The sequence below is a fragment of the Oncorhynchus masou genome, chromosome 17, assembly GCF_036934945.1.
Source record: "Oncorhynchus masou masou isolate Uvic2021 chromosome 17, UVic_Omas_1.1, whole genome shotgun sequence".
Lineage (NCBI taxonomy): Eukaryota > Metazoa > Chordata > Actinopteri > Salmoniformes > Salmonidae > Oncorhynchus > Oncorhynchus masou.
In genome coordinates, this window is record NC_088228.1 from 19297233 (window position 1) to 19320697 (window position 23465).

The 23465-nt window shown below is 44.8% G+C and overlaps 1 protein-coding gene across 11 annotated transcripts in view; it reads right to left on the bottom strand.

Annotated features, from left to right (window-relative positions):
• LOC135558654 (ATP-dependent 6-phosphofructokinase, platelet type-like) overlaps positions 1 to 23465 on the bottom strand; it is a 39776-nt gene that overhangs the window by 6108 nt on the left and 10203 nt on the right. Inside the window, exons 3-18 of one of the 11 annotated variants that reach the window (XM_064992635.1) lie at positions 22639 to 22716; positions 21728 to 21917; positions 21341 to 21506; positions 21136 to 21180; positions 20877 to 20985; positions 20570 to 20665; positions 20221 to 20316; positions 19086 to 19178; positions 18606 to 18731; positions 18232 to 18296; positions 17922 to 17991; positions 16264 to 16287; positions 15133 to 15279; positions 9644 to 9714; positions 9425 to 9512; positions 295 to 447 (exon numbers count right to left, since the gene is read on the bottom strand). In XM_064992635.1, the coding sequence (XP_064848707.1) occupies positions 295 to 447; positions 9425 to 9512; positions 9644 to 9714; positions 15133 to 15279; positions 16264 to 16287; positions 17922 to 17991; positions 18232 to 18296; positions 18606 to 18731; positions 19086 to 19178; positions 20221 to 20316; positions 20570 to 20665; positions 20877 to 20985; positions 21136 to 21180; positions 21341 to 21506; positions 21728 to 21917; positions 22639 to 22716 (1617 nt within the window). Of the gene's footprint in view, positions 1 to 294; positions 448 to 8548; positions 8702 to 9424; positions 9513 to 9643; positions 9715 to 15132; positions 15280 to 16263; positions 16288 to 17921; positions 17992 to 18231; positions 18297 to 18605; positions 18732 to 19085; positions 19179 to 20220; positions 20317 to 20569; positions 20666 to 20876; positions 20986 to 21135; positions 21181 to 21340; positions 21507 to 21727; positions 21918 to 22638; positions 22717 to 23465 lie in introns of all 11 variants that reach the window. The other 10 variants (XM_064992636.1, XM_064992646.1, XM_064992637.1 and 7 more) reach the window with 10 other exon arrangements.

Sequence of the window (23465 nt, forward strand, 5' to 3'; positions counted from 1 at the left end):
GGTCGCACATCGGTCCAATAAGTGAACTAGTTTTTGAGCAAATAATTATGACTTGTAGATCTCTAGGAAAGCAGACCGCATAATAATACAAATCTAGTGATCACTGATAACTTCAAATGGTACAGTATCATTTCAACCCTGTTAAAAGCTGTGTTCTAGCCTGAGTGCCAGTCTGTTTGTGCTATCATGCCAACTCATTGCCACTCCTTGTCATGCTTGGCTTGACAATGACACCAATGGAGTTGGCAAAAGCATAAACAGATCTGGGACCAGGCTATGTGAGTTCTACCTTACCTCCACGATGGCATTGAGGGAAGTGTCTGCCCCGATACTCAGATCAGTACCAGGCACATTGTTACTAATGGTGGCAGGCAGCACACACATCGGGATGCAAAAGTCCTCATGGCTGGTCCGGGCCTCATAGAGCTGCAGCAGACACTCAAACGCCTGGTGAAGTGGTGCGGCACAAACGCGTTACACCACTAGGTGGAGCATCTCATACTCAGAGAGACCCTACTACACGGTACCCTAGTATGGGTCTTGTCCCAAATGGCACCCTAATCCCTATGTAGTGCAATATATAGCCCATAGGGCTCTGGTCAAAAGTAGTGCAGTATAAAGGGAATAGGCTCTCATTTGGGAGGCAGATCATACTAAATGTTACCCTATTAAGGCCTGATGTACACCCTACACCATGTAGTATCTCTTTCCGCTCTTTCCGTGCAAGAGAGGAGTTGGCTTGGTATCCCATTGGCAAAGACGAGACCGAAGAGGGGCGGGGTTGGTTGGTCACCTTAGCTGGCAGACAGACATAAGTGTTGTCGTGGAAACTACAGTAGACTCGGTCAGTCACAATGCAGCCTGGCGATACTGCACTTGACCTCACGACGTGAGGGAACTTTTGTACGCAAGTGGCAAAATGCTGGTCGTTATCCATCAGGTCCTCTACCCATGCAGACAATCGTGTTCAAAATAAAATGGTGGTCTGTCCTGGTTGAAGACAACAATTAGATTACTATTCTATGAATCATTTAATCTCCCTTTATTAAAGTTATTAAAGTGAATTAACTTCTTTCTCCAATAGAGTATAGTGTATATTTGTTTCAGATGCTTCGTGAGAATCTAGCTTTTGTTGATAATAGAAATAAAATCAACTAGATGGGTAAAGTAAAATGATTGGTTAGAGAAAACATCTAAATGTTAGTACGCCTACTACTTCTACTTCATTCATAACCTTCTCTTCCAAACCTCCACCTCATCCACCTCATTCACCTGGCTTGTAGCCATTTGGATAGCAGGATAGGAGTGTTGTAGAGCTACGGGTTGTGTTAAACCAGACCAGGGACCAGACATCTCATCATGTTTAGTAAACAGGGTGCAGGGAGAACAATGGAAGTGGCAGGGTGCAAAACATGCCACGTCACTAGTGCATGCCCCTATCTACCACTTACCTGGGACCTAACTGAGAGCTCCACTATGACATTTACCAGCAAGAACAACAGACACCAGAGGCCTCAGACTGAAAGAACTAGCCCTAATATAGTACAACACTCCTAATATTACCCCTACCCCTAATACTACCCCTACCCTTAATATACAGTGTCTTGCAAAATGATTCACCCCCTTGCCGTTTTTCCTATTTTCTTGCATTACAACCTGTCATTTAAAAATATTTTATTTGGATTTCATGTAATGGACATACACAAAATAGTCCAAATTGGTGAAGTGAAATGAAAAAAATAACTTGTTTCAAAAAATGCTAAACAATAAAAACAGAAAAGTGGTGCAGATGTATTCACCCCTTTGCTATGAAGCCCCTAAATAAGATTTGGTGCAACCAATGTCCTTCAGAAGTCTACCTGTGTGCAATCAAAGTGTCACATGATCTGTCACATGATCTCAGTATATATATACACACCTGTTCTGAAAGGCCCCAGAGTCTGCAACACCACTAGGCAAGGGGGACTACCAAGCAAGCGGCACTATGAAGACCAAGGAGCTCTCCAAACAGGTCAGGGACAATGTTGTGGAGAAGTACAGATCAGTGTTGGGTTATAAAAAATATCAGAAACTTTGAACATCCCACGGAACACCATTAAATCCATTATTAAAAAATGGAAAGAATATGGCACCACAACAAACCTGCCAAGAGAGGGCTGCCCACCAAAACTCACAGACCAGGCAAGGAGGACATTAATCAGAGAGGCAACAAAGAGACCAAAGATAACCCTGAAGGAGCTGCAAAGCTCCACAGTGGAGATTGGAGTATCTGTCCATAGGACCACTAAGCCGTACACTACACAGAGCTGGGCTTTACAGAAGAGTGTTTGTTTCAGAAGAAAAAATATGTTTTTCATCTTCAAAGTGGTAGGCTTGTTGTGTAAATCAAATTATACAACCCCCTGAAAAATCTATTTTAATTCCAGGTTGTATGGCAACAAAATAGGAAAAATGCCCTACCCCTATTATACCTAACTTAATATACCTAACCTTGCCACATGCTTCTACACCTGCATTGCTTGCTGTTTGGGGTTTTAGGCTGGGTTTCTGTACAGCACTTTGATATATCAGCTGATGTAAGAAGGGCTATATAAATACATTTGATTTGATATACCTACCACTAATACTACCCCTACCTCTGATATACCTACCACTAACACTACCCCTACCTCCAATATACCTACCCCTAATACCTCCCTACCCATAATATAGTTGTACTCCCCTAATACGACACCTACCCCTAATATACCTCCCCCTAATACTACCCATACCCCTAATCTACCTCCCCCTAATATACCTACCCCTAATACTGCTCCTACCCCTATTACTACTCCTACCCCTAATAATACCCCTCCCCCTAATATACCTATCCATAATATACCTACCCCTAAAACGAATCCTACCCCTAACAACCTACCCCTACCCCTAATACTACCCCTAACACACCTACCCCTAATACCCTCCCTACCCATAAATTACCTACCCCTAATACGCCTACACGTAATACAACCCCTAATATACCTATCCCTAATACTACCCCTACCCCTAATATACCTATCCCTAATACTACCCCTACCCCTAATATACATATTCCTAATACTACCCCTACCCCTAATATACCTACCCCTAATACTACCCCTACCCCTAATATACCTACCCCTAATACTACCCCTACCCCTAATATACCTATCCCTAATACTACCCCTACCCCTAATATACCTATCCCTAATACTACCCCTACCCCTACCCCTAATATACCTACCCCTAATACTACCCCTACCTCCAATATACCTATCCCTAATACTACCCTACCCCTAATATACCTATCCATAATATACCTACCCCTAATACTACCCCTACCTCCAATATACCTATCCCTAATACTACACTACCCCTAATATACCTATCCCTAATATACCTATCCCTAATACTACCCCTACCCCTAATATACCTATCCCTAATACTACCCCTACCCCTACCCCTAATATACATATTCCTAATACTACCCCTACCCCTATTATACCTACCCCTAATACTACCCCTACCTCCAATATACCTATCCCTAATACTACCCTACCCCTAATATACCTATCCATAATATACCTACCCCTAATACTACCCCTACCTCCAATATACCTATCCCTAATACTACCCTACCCCTAATATACCTATCCATAATATACCCCTAAAACGAATCCTACCCCTAACAACCTACCCCTACCCCTAATACTACCCCTAACACACCTACCCCTAATACCCTCCCAACCCATAAATTACCTACCCCTAATACACCTACACGTAATACTACCCCTAATATACCTATCCCTAATACTACCCCTACCTCCAATATACCTATCCCTAATACTACCCTACCCCTAATATACCTACCCCCAATACTACCCTACCCCTAATATACCTACCCCTAATACTACCCCTACCCCTAATATACCTACCCCTAATACTACCCCTAATATACCTATCCCTAATACTACCCCTACCCCTAATATACCTATCCCTAATACAAGCCCTACCCCTAATATACCTACCCCTATTACTACCCCTACCCCTAATATACCTATCCCTAATACTACCCCTACCCCTAATATACCTATCCCTAATACTACCCCTACCCCTAATATACCTATCCCTAATACAACCCCTACCCCTAATATACCTATCCCTAATACAACCCCTACCCCTAATATACCTATCCCTAATACAACCCCTACCCCTAATATACCTATCCCTAATACTACCCCTACCCCTAATATACCTATCCCTAATACTACCCCTACCCCTAATATACCTATCCCTAATACAACCCCTACCCCTAATATACCTATCCCTAATACAACCCCTACCTCCAATATACCTATCCCTAATACTACCCCTACCCCTAATATACCTATCCCTAATACTACCCCTACCCCTAATATACCTACCCCTAATACTACCCCTACCTCCAATATACCTATCCCTAATACTACACTACCCCTAATATACCTATCCCTAATATACCTATCCCTAATACTACCCCTACCCCTAATATACCTATCCCTAATACAACCTTACCCCTAATATACCTACCCCTAATACTACCCCTACCCCTAATATACCTATCCCTAATACAACCTTACCCCTAATATACCTACCCCTAATACTACCCCTACCCCTAATATACCTATCCCTAATACTACCCCTACCCCTAATATACCTATCCCTAATACTACCCCTACCCCTAATATACCTATCCCTAATACAACCTTACCCCTAATATACCTACCCCTAATACACCTACCCATAATACTACCCCTACCCCTAATACTACCCCTAATATACCTATCCCTAATACAACCTTACCCCCATATAGTACTACTCCCCTAATTCTACCCCTGTCACTAATATCTACCCTTAATATACCTCCCCCTAACACTACCCCTAATACTACTCATACCCCAAATATACCTCCCCTAATACTACTCCAACCCCCAACATACCTAACCCTAAAACTAAGTCTCCCCTACCCCTAATTACCTACCCCTAAAACTAATCCTACCGCGACCCTTAATTGCCAACCCCTAATACTACTCCAACCCCTAATATACAGTGCCTTCAGAAAGTATTCACATGTTGTTGTGTTCCAGCCTGAATTTAAAATGGATTAAATGTAGATGTGTTTGTCACTGGCCTACACCCAATACCCCATCATGTCAAAGTGGAATTATGTTTTAGAAATGTTTACAAATTAATACAAAAATGAAAATCTGAAATGTCTTGAGTCAATAAGAATTCAAACCCTTTGTTATGGTAAACCTAAATAAGTAAAATGCTTAACAAGTCACATAATAATTGCATGGTCTCACTTTGTGTGCAATAACAGTGTTTAACATGATTTTTGAATGACTACCTCGTCTATGTACCTAAGGTCCCATGTCAAGCAGTGATTTTCAACAGATTTGGCCACAAAGACCAGCAAGGTTTTCCAATGCCTCGCAAAGAAGAGCATCTATTGGTAGATGGGTAAAAAAAAATATGACATTGAATATCCCTTTGAGCATGGTGAAGTTATTAATGACACTTTGGATGATGTATCAATACACTCAGTCACTACAAAGATACAGGCGTCCTTCCTAACTCAGATAGGAAGGAAACAGCTCAGAGATTTCACTACGAGGCCAATGGTGTCTAACACAGTTATATAGTTTAATGGTTGTGATAAGAGAAAACTGAGGATTGATTAACAACATTTGGAATTACTCCACAATGCTAACGTAATTGACAGAGTAATAAAAGGAAGCATCATATTTGCAACAAGGCACTAAAGAAATACTGCAAAAAACCTGGCCAAGCAATTCACTTTTTGTCCTGAATACAAAATGTTATGTTTGGGGCAAATCAATATAACACATTACTTGTCATGGTTCCTCCTGACAGAGGGTGGCAGAGACCGCCCTAGAGACTTTTATTGGACTCCGGTATGTCTTATTCTTTTTTTTCTGTGGTCCTTTGCAGAAGCTTGAATTGTTTACTGTGTGTGGTCGTTTCCTGAGTGAGTTTTTGAGACTTATTGTTTATTTTATTTTTTTCCAGTGTACTGTGGTCCTGCGGCTACTGTTTCTCAGTGAAGTATTATGTTTATCCTGAACCACTGATTCCTGGTCTGGTCTCTTCTCTGCACCTGGGTCCAACCTCACCACGTCACATTACTGAGTACCACTTTCAATACTTTCAAGCATAGTGGTGGCTGCATCATGTTATGGGTATGCTTGTAATCGTTAAGGACTGGGGAGTTTTTCAGGATAAAAAAACTACATGCAATGGAGCTAAGTACAGGCAAAATCTTAGAGAAAAACCTTGTCAGCTTTCCACCAGACACCAGGAGATTGTTTCAGCGGGACAATAACCTAAAACACAAGGCCAACTCTACATTGGAGTTGCTTACCAAGACGACAGTGAATGTTCCTGAGTGGCTGAGGTAGTTTTGACTTAAATCTACATGTTTAGCAGTGATCTACAACCAATTTGACAGAGCTTGAAGAATTTTGAAAAGAATAATAGGCAAATGTTGCAAAATCAAGGTGTGGAAAGTCTCTTAGAGACTCACCCAGAAAGACTCACAGCTGTCATGGCTGCCAAAGATGCTTCTACAAATTATTGACTCAGGGGTGTGACTACTTATGTAACTGAGATATTTCTGTATTTCATTTCCAATAAAACTGCAAAAGTGTCTAAAAAACAGGTTTTCACTTTGTCATTATGGGGTATTGTGTGTAGATTGGTGAGAGACCCCCCCCCCCCCCCCCACCCGCAAAATGTAACCAATGTTGAACTTAGGCTGCAACACAACAAAAGTGGAATAAGTCAAGAGGTATGAATACTTTCTGAAGGCACTGTACCTACTCCTAATACCACCCCTACCCCTACCCCTAATATACCTAACCCAAATTACACCCCTACCCCTAGTATACATAACCCAAATTACACCCCTACCCCTAGTATACCTAACCCAGATTACACCCCTACCCCTAGTATACCTAACCCAGATTACACCCCTACTCCTAATATACCTAACCCAAATTACACCCCTACCCCTAATATACCTAACCCAGATTACACCCCTACCCCTAATATACCTAGCCCAAATTACACCCCTACCCCTAATATACCTAACCCAGATTACACCCCTACCCCTAATATACCTAGCCCAAATTACACCCCTACCCCTAATATACCTAACCCAAATTGCACCCCTACCCCTAATATACCTAACCCAGATTACACCCCTACCCCTAATATACCTAACCCAAATTTCACCCCTACCCCTAGTATACCTAACCCAGATTACACCCCTACCCCTAATATACCTAGCCCAAATTACACCCCTACCCCTAATATACCTAACCCAAATTACACCCCTACCCCTAGTATACCTAACCCAGATTACACCCCTACCCCTAATATACCTAGCCCAAATTACACCCCTACCCCTAATATACCTAACCCAAATTACACCCCTACCCCTAGTATACCTAACCCAGATTACACCCCTACCCCTAATATACCTAACCCAAATTACACCCCTACCCCTAATATACCTAACCCAAATTTCACCCCTACCCCTAGTATACCTAACCCAGATTACACCCCTACCCCTAATATACCTAGCCCAAATTACACCCCTACCCCTAATATACCTAACCCAAATTACACCCCTACCCCTAGTATACCTAACCCAGATTACACCCCTACCCCTAATATACCTAGCCCAAATTACACCCCTACCCCTAATATACCTAACCCAAATTACACCCCTACCCCTAGTATACCTAACCCAGATTACACCCCTACCCCTAATATACCTAACCCAAATTACACCCCTACCCCTAATATACCTAACCCAAATTACACCCCTACCCCTAATATACCTAACCCAAATTACACCCCTACCCCTAATATACCTAACCCAAATTATACCCCTACCCCTAATATACCTAACCCAAATTACAACCCTACCCCTAGTATACCTAACCCAGATTACAACCCTACCCCTAGTATACCTAACCCAGATTACACCCCTACCCCTAGTATACCTAACCCAGATTACACCCCTACCCCTAGTATACCTAACCCAAATTACACCCCTACCCCTAGTATCCCTAATCCTACTCCTACCACTACCAATCATATACTACTCCACCTCTTTACATGGGTTGAATTTTAATGAAATCACTGTTTGTACAATAGAGTCTATTGCAACTGATCAGAGGATAAGTTGTCATACTATATCTAACTCTTTCATTTAGTGTTTACTGTGGCTTTTTAAACTCTACCTAACTATTTCCTTTCAGATGATAAAGTAGCACATGCATACCTCGGTCAACACAAATCAGTTTGGTGCCTTTAGGTAATGCTCAGTTACATTCAGCCAGTTGTGATGCTGGTAAATGTCACGCCCGAGCTGCGATCAGTGAAGCCCCCAATTCTGATTGGCTGGAGGGTGTTCTTAAAACACGTAAACTTGCGACCTCTGACCCCCAGCCAGACTTACATCAGTAATAGCATTCAAAGCTGTGTCTGCGCCAATGCTGAGGTCAGAGCCCGGTATATTGTTGGAGACCGTGGCAGGGACCATAACCATGGGGACACAGAACTCATTATATTTCTCCCGGGCAGCGGACAGTTCCATGACTCCCAGGAAGGCCTACAGTACAGGGCAGAGCCAGGGCTTTAGAGCGGAGAGTTAATTGGGTACCATCCCAAAATGGCACCCTATTCCCTATATAGTACACTACTTTTGACCAGGGCTGGTCAAAAGTAGTGCAGTGTATAGGGTATAGGGTGCCATTTAGGACACAGCCATAAAGACAGGACAAGGTGGGCGGAGCCAGTGTGAGGGAGCCGGGCCTATCAAAACGGACAGTGTGACATAGGAAGCACCACACAGTGTAACTGACACAGATATGGGGGACACAGAGGGGAGAGCCTGAAGGGTGTTAGGAATTGTGGAGAAATATGTTCTTTATAATCATAGGAGGGAATAATGGAGAATATTTTGTCACTTTAGATTGTGAAATGAATGAATACAACAGTTTGACAAACGTAGAAAAAGATATGAGACAGGAGTATATTCCAGTATATTTCTCAAAGATTATTAATAGTATTACTATTAGAGTGTATTACTATTACTAATTTTACTCAAAATATAGGATTCTAATGTAAGATCTTTTCAGTGTGCCGGACAATGCATTTAACCATCAAGTACTTAAAGTATTTGAGGATTACTAGACTATGCCAAAAACTTTTCACATTTATAAAAAGTACAATATACAATTTTGTAATGCATAGTAGTGGTATAATACTGTAATAATATTAAACTGCTATTTCAATGTCCAATGCATTTGATGCTGTGATGAGCTGTACATACCTCAAATCCACCGATAACAAGCAAAGCATTGATGTTATGTATCCTGATTTGTTCAGCGATCTTATCAAGATGCTTCGCTGGAAGGGTTCTGAAATAAGGAATGAAAATCTGTGTTAATCTACAGTACCCGATATGTCAGTGTTGACTTTCCATGCTGCACGTTTTGAAACACTTGTTGTGTCCCAAATGGCACTCTATGGGCTCTGTTCATTGGCCTACCTCTTTGTTCCCAGTATGGACCCCCCTTGTCCAGTCCAACCACCTACATCTCCCCATTTAATCTCCTTTATCTGTGTGGACACAAACACAACAAAACTGCGTTTGAGATCGAGGTTTCAAATGTGTTCTGAGTAGTCTCCATAAAGCTCTCCTAATTGCTAACATCCTCATTCATTACGTTCATTTCAATGGGACACAAAACATGCTGAAGGAAGGAATGACATTCTAAAAAAAACAATCACGCAAATCAGATTTGCAGTCAGTGATATAGACATAATATCTATCCTGCTTTGTATGATAGCTTGATTGTACTGTATTATTGCTCATTGAAGCACGCAGGCTCTAATCTACCAACAGTACTCTACCAAGGTCTCACTCATCCCTCAGTGTTGGGCAAGTTAAAGTAGCATTTGACCATTATTTTCAATCACTTATCCCTGCCTTCATGCTTTCCTCCAGCTGAGTGCCCAGGGCCCTTGAAACAAAGACTGACCAAGGCAGTGTTGTTTGAGGTCTGGTGACAGAGAGAGTGGGTGACAGAGAGAGTGGGTGTGAGGGTGAGAACGTGAGAACGTAGGGGTTAGAGGCCTAGGAAATGGGGGTGAGAGTGGAAGTGAGAGAGAGGCCTGCTTAAAGGAGAAGGGGTGAGAGAGAGGCCTGCATAAAGGAGAAGGGGTGAGAGAGAGGCCTGCGTAAAGGAGAAGGGGTGAGGGAGAGGCCTGCGTAAAGGAGAAGGGGTGAGAGAGAGGCCTGTGTAAAGGAGAAGGGGTGAGAGAGAGGCCTGTGTAAAGGAGAAGGGGTGAGAGAGGCCTGCGTAAAGGAGAAGGGTGAGAGAGAGGCCTGTGTAAAGGAGAAGGGGTGAGAGAGGCCTGCGTAAAGGAGAAGGGTGAGAGAGAGGCCTGCGTAGGAGAAGGGTGAGAGAGAGGCCTGTGTAAAGGAGAAGGGTGAGAGAGAGGCCTGCATAAAGGAGAAGGGGTGAGGGAGAGGCCTGCATAAAGGAGAAGGGGTGAGAGAGAGGCCTGCATAAAGGAGAAGGGGTGAGAGAGAGGCCTGTGTAAAGGAGAAGGGGTGAGAGAGAGGCCTGTGTAAAGGAGAGGGGATGAGTGAGAGGCCTCTTCTGCATAAAGGAGAGGGGGTGAGTGAGAGGCCTCTTCTGCATAAAGGAGAGGGGGTGAGAGAGAGGCCTGGCCTGCATAAAGGACATGGGGTGAGAGAGAAGCCTGCATAAAGGAGAGGGGATGAGTGAGAGGCCTCTTCTGCATAAAGGAGAGGGGGTGAGAGAGAGGCCTGCATAAAGGAGTGGTGGTGAGGGAGAGGCCTGCATAAAGGAGAGGGGGTGAGAGAGAGGCCTGCATAAAGGAGAGGGGGTGAGAGAGAGGCCTGCATAAAGGAGAGGGGGTGAGAGCGAGGCCTGCATAAAGGAGTGGTGGTGAGGGAGAGGCCTGCATAAAGGAGAGGGGGTGAGAGAGAGGCCTGCATAAAGGAGAGGGGGTGAGAGAGAGGCCTGCATAAAGGAGAGGGGGTGAGAGAGAGGCCTGCATAAAGGAGAGGGGGTGAGAGAGAGGCCTGCATAAAGGAGAGGGGGTGAGAGAGAGGCCTGCATAAAGGAGAGGGGGTGAGAGAGAGGCCTGCATAAAGGAGAGGGGGTGAGAGTGGTGGTGAGAGCGAGGCCTGCATAAAGGAGAGGGGGTGAGTGAGAGGCCTGCATAAATGAGAGGGGTGAGTGAGAAGCCTGCATCAAGGAGAGGGGGTGAGTGAGAGGCCTGCATCAAGGAGAGGGGGTGAGTGAGAGGCCTCTTCTGCATAAAGGAGAGGGGATGAGTGAGAGGCCTCTTCTGCATAAAGGAGAGGGGGTGAGTGAGAGGCCTGGCCTGCATAAAGGACATGGGGTGAGAGAGAGGCCTGCATAAAGGAGAGGGGTGAGAGAGAAGCCTGCATAAAGGAGAGGGGGTGAGAGAGAGACCTCTTCTGCATAAAGGAGAGGGGGTGAGTGAGAGGCCTCTTCTGCATAAAGGAGAGGGGGTGAGTGAGAGGCCTCTTCTGCATAAAGGAGAGGGGGTGAGTGAAAGGCCTCTTCTGCATAAAGGACATGGGGTGAGAGAGAGGCCTGCATAAAGGAGAGGGGGTGAGAGTGGTGGTGAGAGAGAGACCTCTTCTGCATAAAGGAGAGGGGGTGAGTGAGAGGCCTCTTCTGCATAAAGGAGAGGGGGTGAGAGAGAGGCCTGCATAAAGGAGAGGGGGTGAGAGTGGTGGTGAGAGAGTGACCTCTTCTGCATAAAGGAGAGGGTGTGAGTGAGAGGCCTCTTCTGCATAAAGGACATGGGGTGAGAGAGAGGCCTGCATAAAGGAGAGGGGGTGAGAGTGGTGGTGAGAGAGAGAGACCTCTTCTGCATAAAGGACATGGGGTGAGAGAGAGGCCTGCATAAAGGAGAGGGGGTGAGAGTGGTGGTGAGAGAGAGGCCTCTTCTGCATAAAGGAGAGGGGGTGAGTGAGAGGCCTCTTCTGCATAAAGGAGAGGGGGTGAGTGAGAGGCCTCTTCTGCATAAAGGAGAGGGGGTGAGTGAGAGGCCTCTTCTGCATAAAGGAGAGGGGGTGAGTGAGAGGCCTCTTCTGCATAAAGGAGAGGGGGTGAGTGAGAGGCCTCTTCTGCATAAAGGAGAGGGGGTGAGTGAGAGGCCTCTTCTGCATAAAGGAGAGGGGGTGAGTGAGAGGCCTCTTCTGCATAAAGGAGAGGGGGTGAGTGAGAGGCCTCTTCTGCATAAAGGAGAGGGGGTGAGTGAGAGGCCTCTTCTGCATAAAGGAGAGGGGGTGAGTGAGAGGCCTCTTCTGCATAAAGGAGAGGGGTGAGTGAGAGGCCTCTTCTGCATAAAGGAGAGGGGGTGAGTGAGAGGCCTCTTCTGCATAAAGGAGAGGGGGTGAGTGAGAGGCCTCTTCTGCATAAAGGAGAGGGGGTGAGTGAGAGGCCTCTTCTGCATAAAGGAGAGGGGTGAGTGAGAGGCCTCTTCTGCATAAAGGAGAGGAGGTGAGTGAGAGGCCTCTTCTGAATAGAGGGGGTGAGTGAGAGGCCTCTTCTGCATAAAGGAGAGGGGGTGAGTGAGAGGCCTCTTCTGCATAAAGGAGAGGGGGTGAGTGAGAGGCCTCTTCTGCATAAAGGAGAGGGGGTGAGTGAGAGGCCTCTTCTGCATAAAGGAGAGGGGGTGAGTGAGAGGCCTCTTCTGCATAAAGGAGAGGGGGTGAGTGAGAGGCCTCTTCTGCATAAAGGAGAGGGGGTGAGTGAGAGGCCTCTTCTGCATAAAGGAGAGGGGGTGAGTGAGAGGCCTCTTCTGCATAAAGGAGAGGGGGTGAGTGAGAGGCCTCTTCTGCATAAAGGAGAGGGGGTGAGTGAGAGGCCTCTTCTGCATAAAGGACGGGGGTGAGAGTGGTGGTGAGAGAGAGGCCTGCATAAAGGAGAGAGGGCGAGTGAGAGGCCTGGCCTGTATAAAGGACATTGGGTGAGTGAGAGGCCTGTATAAATGACAGGGAGTGAGAGGCCTGTATAACGGACAGGGAGTGAGTGAGAGGCCTGTATAAAGGACAGGGGGTGAGTGAGAGGCCTGTATAAATGACAGGGGGTGAGTGAGAGGCCTGTATAAAGGACAGTGAGTGAGTGAGAGGCCTGCAGAAAGGGCAGGGGGTGAGTGAGAGGCCTGGCCTGGATAAAGGACAGGAGGTGAGTGAGAGGCCTGGCCTGGATAAATGACAGGGGGTGAGTGAGAGGGCTGGATAAAGGACAGGGGGTGAGTGAGAGGCCTGGATAAAGGACAGGGGGTGAGTGAGAGGCCTGGCCTGGATAAAGGACAGGGGGTGAGTGAGAGGGCTGGATAAAGGACAGGGGGTGAGTGAGAGGCCTGGATAAAGGACAGGGGGTGAGTGAGAGGCCTGGATAAAGGACAGGGGGGGAGTGAGAGGCCTGGCCTGGATAAAGGACAGGGGGTGAGTGAGAGGGCTGGATAAAGGACAGGAGGTGAGTGAGAGGCCTGGATAAAGGACAGGGGTGAGTGAGAGGCCTGGATAAAGGACAGGGGTGAGTGAGAGGCCTGGATAAAGGACAGGGGGTGAGTGAGAGGCCTGGCCTGGATAAAGAACAGGGGGTGAGTGAGAGGCCTGGATAAAGGACAGGGGGTGAGTGAGAGGCCTGGATAAAGGGCAGGGGTGATTGAGAGGCCTGGATAAAGGACAGTGGGTGAGTGAGAGGCCTGGCCTGGATAAAGAACAGGGGGTGAGTGAGAGGCCTGGCCTGGATAAAGAACAGGGGGTGAGTGAGAGGCCTGGATAAAGGACAGGGGGTGAGTGAGAGGCCTGGATAAAGGGCAGGGGTGATTGAGAGGCCTGGATAAAGGACAGTGGGTGAGTGAGAGGCCTGGCCTGGATAAAGAACAGGGGGTGAGTGAGAGGCCTGGCCTGGATAAAGAACAGGGGGTGAGTGAGAGGCCTGGATAAAGGACAGGGGGTGAGTGAGAGGCCTGGATAAAGGATAGGGGGTGAGTGAGAGGCCTGGATAAAGGACAGGGGGTGAGTGAGAGGCCTGGATAAAGGGCAGTGGGTGAGTGAGAGGCCTGGCCTGGATAAAGAACAGGGGGTGAGTGAGAGGCCTGGATAAAGGACAGGGGGTGAGTGAGAGGCCTGGATAAAGAACAGGGGGTGAGTGAGAGGCCTGGATAAAGAACAGGGGGTGAGTGAGAGGCCTGGATAAAGGACAGGGGGTGAGTGAGAGGCCTGGATAAAGGGCAGTGGGTGAGTGAGAGGCCTGGCCTGGATAAAGAACAGGGGGTGAGTGAGAGGCCTGGATAAAGGACAGGGGGTGAGTGAGAGGCCTGGATAAAGGACAGGGGGTGAGTGAGAGGGCTGGATAAAGGACAGGGGGTGAGTGAGAGGCCTGGATAAAGGACAGGGGTAGATTGAGAGGCCTGGCTTGGATAAAGTAGAGTAGAGGTGAGAGTAATTGGCTTAGTTACTGACTTACTTACTGACTTTATTGTCCCCATGGGGATCATTTTGTTGCAGTGTCATGTATGCGTTTAAATACAAAATACACAACAAAATTGACAATACAATTGTAAGCACTCCTGTTTATCCTCCCACACAAGTCTTATCTGAAAAACACCATCAGTGTCTGTGGCAGGGGACACAAGAGTAAAGGTGACTTACAGAGGGCAGCTCCTTTTCTACTCTGCAAAGCCAGTCAACAAGGTCACTATAACCTTTAGCTTACCTGGCTTCGCTGTCATGTTTATATTAATCATTTTAAATATGTTCTTGTTATTCTAATGGCTTTCAAAATATGGTGTAGACTGCATTTCAAGGTTAATGGTGTAAACAATACTAGGGGACAAATATGATCAAATGTGTTTAACAGTGAGAAAACAACCTGTTGATCATGTGGCAGTGAGACCATCATTCTCATTGGGCAAGAATACAATGACTATAATCATGTGTCTTAACTCCAGTACCTGTCCCTTGTAGAATCCCTCGAAGCCGTCGTTAACGGCGAACATCTTGTGCCCCTCGGTGATGCCCACCCTGACGGCCGAGCGGACAGCTGCGTTCATGCCCGCAGCTGGGGCACCCACGTTCAGCACCGCCACGTTGAAGGAGCTCTGAGGATCAACAGCACAGTCGTCACACACACATTTAGAAATACACGCACACACAAAAATACATACACATTTTAAACCAGCAGAGTTGGGGTCATTTCAATTTCTATTCAGTAAATTCAAAATGCTCATTGATACCCATATCACCAAACCCCTCTGTATACATACACCTGCTCATAGTGGTTGATACTGGGTAGAGATGCTCTACAAGCCTGGCAAAGCTGTTGTCTCCGTGGAGAATGGAGCAGCATGCAGAGACAAGCCTAGCAAGGCCTCATGCTACGGCCCCAAAATGCTGCATCTGTATAGGCTGTTGTTGTACTTCACATAGACCACTGGCTCTGAGCTCAATCACATGATCACAGCGTGCTCATGGACAGATAGACCCCACGTATATGAGTGCCCTCATAGGCGTGGTAATCTCAAAGTAATCTCTTACTTTGAGCAGATCACAAGCATGTGTCTGATTGATACTTCTATGCAGCAGAACTAGTTAGTAGGCTACTATGACAACAGCAAGCATACTGAAAGTGCAGGAACAGGGCACTTCTTAGAACACAGATCTACTGTGCTTCTACTAAGCAGAGTCATGAAGAAATAAGCAATGAGGCTACAGCAACAGACATCTGTCGTTTTGTGGCACTATTTATGTTCAAAATGGTCTAATCCAACATGTACTGCGTCAGAAGCTGTCTAGTTCAATCATGGCTATATGGAGGTATTATTATATTCAAATAAATATGTTGTTAGAGAAAATGTAACCTAAAAGCTATTTGTTGTTCTATTCTACAGGGCCATTGATGCAGCAAATTAGTATTTCAAACAAAGCCTGGTCCCAGATCTGTTTGTGCTCTTGCCAACTCCATTGCTCTCATTGTCAAGCCAAACACGGAGAGTTGGCATGTTAGCACAAACGGTATACATATAGGAGAACTTAGCACTGATCTAAAGCTGGTATATTATAGTAGGTTACAGTACAGTACGTACATTATATGGGAGCACATCCTCTTCCTATCCCCTCAAGACAGAAAACAATTTAACAAACACACTCTGTTAGTGTCACAAAAAGACCTCAGTATGAGCCACAATGCACCTCAACAGGAAGTACCTGATCCTAACGCACAAATCTGAGAAACGCTGGAAAGACACAAACGTTAGGGAAAACACATGTGAATGTCACAGTAACTTTGTCAATGTACAATATACAGTGGGGCAAAAAAGTATTTAGTCAGCCACCAATTGTGCAAGTTCTTCCACTTAAAAAGATGAGAGAGGCCTGTAATTTTCATCATAGGTACACTTCAACTATGACAGACAAAATGAGAAAAATAATCCAGAAAATCACGTTGTAGGATTTTTAATGAATTTATTTGCAAATTATGGTGGAAAATAAGTATTTGGTCAATAACAAAAGTTTATCTCAATACTTTGTTATATACCCTTTGTCGGCAATGACAGAGGTCAAACGTTTTCTGTAAGTCTTCACAAGGTTTTCACACACTGTTGCTGGTATTTTGGCCCATTCCTCCATGCAGATCTCCTCTAGAGCAGTGATGTTTTGGGGCTGTTGCTGGGCAACACGGACTTTCAACTCCCTCCAAATATTTTCTATGGGGTTGAGATCTGGAGACTGGCTAGGCCACTCCAGGACCTTGAAATCCTTCTTACGAAGCCACTCCTTCGTTGCCCAGGCGGTGTGCTTGGGATCATTGTCATGCTGAAAGACCCAGCCATGTTTCATCTTCAATGCCCTTGCTGATGGAAGGAGGTTTTCACTCAAAATCTCACGATACATGGCCCCATTCATTCTTTCCTTTACACGGATCAGTCGTCCTGGTCCCTTTGCAGAAAAACAGCCCCAAAGCATGATGTTTCCACCCCCATGCTTCACAGTAGGTATGGTGTTCTTTGGATGCAACTCAGAATTATTTGTTCTCCAAACACGACGAGTTGAGTTTTTACCAAAAAAGTTCCATTTTGGTTTCATTTGACCATATGACATTCTCCCAATCTTCTTCTGGATCATCCAAATGCTCTCTAGCAAACTTCAGACGGGCCTGGACATGTACTGGCTTAAGCAGGGGGACACGTCTGGCACTGCAGGATTTGAGTCCCTGGCAGCGTGGTGTGTTACTGATGGTAGGCTTTGTTACTTTGGTCCCAGCTCTCTGCAGGTCATTCACTAGGTCCCCACGTGTGGTTCTGGGATTTTTGCTCACCGTTCTTGTGATCATTTTGACCTCACGGGGTGAGATCTTGTGTGGAGCCCCAGATCGAGGGTGGTCTTGTATGTCTTCCATTTCCTAATAATTGCTCCCACAGTTGATTTCTTCAAACCAAGCTGCTTACCTATTGCAGATTCAGTCTTCCCAGCCTGGTGCAGGTCTACAATTTTGTTTCTGGTGTCCTTTGACAGCTCTTTGGTCTACCATAATTTGCAAATAAATTCATTAAAAATCCTACAATGTGATTTTCTGGATTTTTTCCCTAATTTTGTCTGTCATAGTTGAAGTGTACCTATGATGAAAATTACAGGCCTCTCTCATCTTTTTAAGTGGGAGAACTTGCACAATAAGTTGGTGGCTGACTAAATACTTTTTTGCCCCACTGGAAATGTTTGCCTTGGGTTATCTGAGGATACTTACATTTGGGAGTTCAGAGTCTGCTTTCCGGTAAGACAGGAGTTTGTAGGTGTTCAGGTTGTTTTCGAAACTCCTGCAAAATATGAATGAAACATACTGTTATTCATCCATCTACCTTTTGTCCAGAAACCTCCATTACTAAGTTGCATAAACGTTTAAAGGCAAGAGGAAAATGAATCTGAATCCTGCAACGCGGTAATGGTCCTGCTAGAACAGACTGCTGGCCAAATAAAGATATGCATCTTAGAAATACAGAGATATCCCCTTATTTTATCAAAGAATGTAGAATTGGTACAAGAGTCAGATAATGTACCTGCCACGCAGTCTCACAGCTTCCTCAAAATTCTTCTCGTCCATGGCTTTCTGGACGTCTTGTGTCTATTGAGAACATAAATACGAGTGGTTAATGTGTCTGGAATCAACAGCCTATCAATCGTCTTTATTCATAATAGATATATAATGTATACAGTAGGTATAAGTACTTGATGCATTCTGTGAATGGTGTAGAACCTGAAAACATCACAAAGGGGTAGGCTATTACTTCATACGTGTTCATTACTGTTGAGTAAAGCAATCTCACACCCACTATCTTGGCTGGTGGCCATCCCCATCTGTACCCTATACAGAATACTAATCCAGGGTCCTAGCAGGGCCTGTATAGCATGTGAACACACAGTGTAAGTGTACCATCTGAACACACTCCATGAGGGGCAGACGGACAGCCTGGTTCCCACACAGAGACACTACGCAGGCCGGTGTGCTGGCTGACGCCTCCAACAGGGCCAGGACCGCCTCCACTCCCATACGACTGGCCTGGACAGACAGGGTGGAGGGCAAAGGTCAAATAATATTTATACTGGGGTCAATTTAGAATTAATGGTGATTTGGGACACTGGGAAAATAACTTCAAGTTCAAGTTAGAAATTGCATAACAGTATGAAATGACATGCTCTTTAAATGATGATTACCATACTGAAACTTCCTCATGGTTACTAACCAAAACAAACAAACCAGGGATATTATTCAGCTATCAGACAGACGGCAGCACAAATGGCTGTGCCTCTAACTGAAAAGTAGTGCATTATATAGGGAATAGGGTGCCATTTAGGAAGCAACCCAGTCTATAAGTGCCTTTTCATTGTATGTGAGTATGTGGGTAACACTCACCAGGATCCGGTCAAAGGCAGAGGGGGTTCCTCCTCTCTGGACGTGACCCAGGATGGTGACTCGGGTGTCAAAGCCCAGACAGCTAACAACCAGCTATAGTAGGAGAGGAAGGCCAGGTATTGAGCAATGTACTTTTCCTCAAATTAGCAGAGTAATCAAATAACACTTACGTCCCAAATGGCACCCTATTCACTACTACAAAAGTAATGCATTATATAGATCAGTGTTTCTTAATCCTGGTCCTGGGGACCCAGAGGAGTGCACATCTGATTCCACTAATCAAAGATTTGATGATGAGCTGAATCAGCTGTGTAGTGCTAAGGCAAAAACCAAAATGTGCACCCTTTTGGGTCCCCAGGACTATGATATAGAGAATAGGGTGCCATTTGGAATGCAACAATTGTCTATTTGTATTGTATGGTAGAAAGAGAATGACAATGGCATGCTATACCTTAGGAAGAAAGACAGTAGGGGAAAGCACAAGCACTGTACACCCATGCAAAACAGTTCCTGTCATGTACACTGTAAGTGAGTCTCCAACACTTACACCTGTGTGTTCCAAATGGCACCCTATTTCCTATATAGTGCACTACTTTAAACCAGAGCTGGTCAAAACTAGTACAGTATATTATAGAGAATAGGGTGCCATTTTGGACTCAGACCTTGTTCTTTTGTTCTGCCAGGTTAACTGTACTGTATAAGACTCTTACCAGAACAGAGATCTTATAAGTTCTCTATGGATTTCTTTGCTTACCAGGTTAGGTATGCTGATGAAGAACAAGGTTGCAAAGGCACAAACAGGACGAAGAATAATTCACAGAAGTTCACATCACTAAGAAAGATCCAATAAAATACTTAGATGAAGAAGAGTTAAAACATGGACAGTATGTTGCTAATGGGACAGAGAGATGGAGAGATGACGATGTGCAGCCAGAAGTAACCACGGCACACAGAAGTACTGTACCAGACCTGGGTTCAAATACAATATGAAATCATTTCAAATACTTAATGTGGGCTTGATTGAGCTTGTCTGGCGCAATTAAACCAATAGAAAGTCGCAAAAAGATTTGAAATAGGATTTGAACCCAGGTCTGCAGAGGAGTACTCCACCAGTACAGGACAGCTGAGTACTTACTTCCTTAATATGGTCTGTAGTGATAGGCTTGTTGTGAGAATCTATCGCCCCCTCTGCTACAATAATGATATTGAGCCGTTTCTTATCTGCACGATTCTATAAGAATACAAACAAAGCACAGATATACAGTACATGACAGAACATTTTTGCATTTGGCTTTTCAAAAGCTGGACCCGGTTAATGCTGAAACAGCTGCATGCCTATCAGAGAGAGAGAAAGAACAGATCTGCCTACTACCTCTGTCCATCTCTCACTTAACAGAGTCCTTTCATCTGTAAAGCATGGAGCTATTCACACATCTGTCGGACCTGCTTTTGGTTCCCCCTACGTTGCATATTCAGGTACTCACATCCTTGACATTATCAACAGTAATAGCCTTTCCTTGTCTGTCAATGGCTCCTTCAGCAACTATGATTATATTCAGCCTTGAACCCCTGGATCGGCTCTGGACATTAAGAAACACAATGAACACTGCTGCTTTTGCTATGGCTGAAGGAAATACAATACACTACAACGTGTTATCACTAAGCAGTAAATCCTATTCAACGTGAGGTATAGATTGAAATGTATTTGTTAGATCTGCAGATGTCGGATGTTACCTTTGTGTGTGTGTGTGTGTGTGTGTGTGTGTGTGTGTGTGTGTGTGTGTGTGTTACCTCAGACAGTTTCTGACACATCTGTTCCTCCCACCCGTCCTCAGGGGGCATCTCAGGGATCAGCACCCAGTCAGCCCCGCAGGCCAGAGCACTTACTAGGGCCAGGTACCTACACACACACGCACACACGTACACACACATTTGTATGTATTATGTACAAACATTTTCAAAGCAGGACTGCTGAGAGTCCATTGCTAAATTGTAGCAAGTACAAGAATAAAGCAGGAAATGAAAGCATAAATGAAATGCCATTCCATACCCACAATGTCTTCCCATGACCTCCAGCACAAACGTCCTCTGGTGGCTGAGAGAAAGGAGATAAGTCTGTAAATGTTGTATGTGTACAAACAACACCACTGAGCTAAATATGCCACTGTATCTGTCTGTACCTCTGTCTGTGTAAATGTTGGCTCATCTAAAAGTTAAGAAATGTACCATTCAACAACAATCATCTATGTCAGTACCTCTGGGCTGTAGTCATGATTGCGTCCACCACCTCTATGATTCTGTGCAGGGCAGAGTCTGTCCCGATTGTCATGTCAGTGCCACAGAAGTCGTTGTCGATGGAGCCCACCATTCCCACAATGTGTAGCTCTGAATTGTTCTGGGCAGCCTTCTCATCAATCAGACCTTTATTCACAATGCAACGCAACATGAACCCACTGGCTTCACTACTGAGTAGTGTCCACTCATAGATGGAATGACTGTATACAGGCTCTGGTAATACATAGTAATACATGTTTTACTACAACATGTCAGGCATATAAGCAAAAACATTTGTGTAGAAATGAATGATGGAGTAGATTACTGTGAACATTTGGTCCACTCCATTGACTATAACATTGAGATACCCTGCTGGACCAGTTCCTCCAGTAGTCCGCTCCACTCCTCTCTGAAGAGGTTGGCCCCAGTGAGACTGCCGTCCCCTCCGATCACACACAGGTTGGTGATGTCACGCTGCACCAGGTGGTGAGCAGCCTTCAGACGCCCCTCGTGGCTGCGGAACTCCTTGCAGCGGGCACTGCCAATGACTGTGCCACCCTGACAGGAAAACACAACAGTCAAGAATTCAGATGAATGGATGAATGACAGTTGGAAAGATGGATTGATGGATGGATGACAACTGAATTGATGGATGGATGACAACTGAATTGATGGATGACAACTGAATTTATGGATGGATGACAACTGAATTGATGGATGGATGGGTTGAGATTGGTGGATAGATGAATGAAGATTGGATGGATGGGTGAAGGATAGATGGAGGGATGGATGGATGACTGAATTAATTAATGTTAGAAGGATAGACGGATAAATGTGGATGGATGTATGGATGGATGGATGGATGGATGAAGGTAGGATGAATGGAACAAAACAGCTCTAGAGCAAACCAATGGATGACATTATCTGACACAATTGAGCACTGCTGCATTGATAGGTGTCATTAATTCAACATCTCACATATTGTTTTAGTGTTGTGTTTTGTTGTCATTAACTATCAGGTTCATGCAGAATCCACCTTCCACTCGGTTTAGCATTGGCCAGAAATGCAGCTGCGCTCATCTGTCACGTGCAATTTGTAAATTCCGGGACCACTGATGTATTCAAACCATTAACCATCATATACTGTATAGTATACTGTAGCCTCTGGCCAAAATATTAATTAACCACTATGTATACTATATATATAGCCTGTGACTGTGATGATAATGTTAAACAAATCCATAGTATTTTGCCTAAAGGCATTCATTGCACTACTTACCACTTGCAGCATGCTGGAGACACTTTCCCATGATGCCTCTTCAATATTATCCCCACCATCTACCATACCCTGGTAACCCTGCATAGAGAAAATACATATTAACATTATCTCACAGCATAGGCCTATATTTCCTCATAGTAACATGAACATATTCATGAATTACAATGTTATTACATGGTAACAGTCGTTGACTCTGCAACGCATCTTTGGTAACATCAGGGATATTGACTTACATTCATTTTGAGAGGACAATGCTAAATCATGCTAACTGCTACCTGTAGCGAAAGTAAACAACAGATTATCATGGATGCTGTCTCTCAGTACCAAGTCGATGTGCAGGGGTAATTGAGGTAGATATGTACATATAGGTAGGGATGAAGTCACTAGGCTACAGGATAGATGATAAACAGTAACAGCATGTGATGAGACAAATAGTTAGTGCAAAAAGGGTCAATGCAGGTAGCTAATTAGTTAACTATTTTAACTATTTATTTAGCAGTCTTATGGCTTGGGGGGGTCGAAGCTATTCGGGGTCCTGTTGGTTCCATACTTGCATCGGTAGTGCTTGCTGTGTGCTAGTAGAGAGAACCCTTTGACTTGGGTGGCTGGAGTCTTTGCTTAAGTGTCGTCTATTGTTAGAGACTCCAGTGTTTGATGACCGATAAAAGGTATTCCATTGAGCAGGCTCACAGCACACTCACTGTCTGTGTCTCAAATGGCACACTAGTCCCTATATAGTGCACAGCTTTTTACCAGAGCCCTATGCACACCAAAAGTAGTGCACTATACGGAATAGGTTGATATACATACGCTCTGCAAGAGGCTAA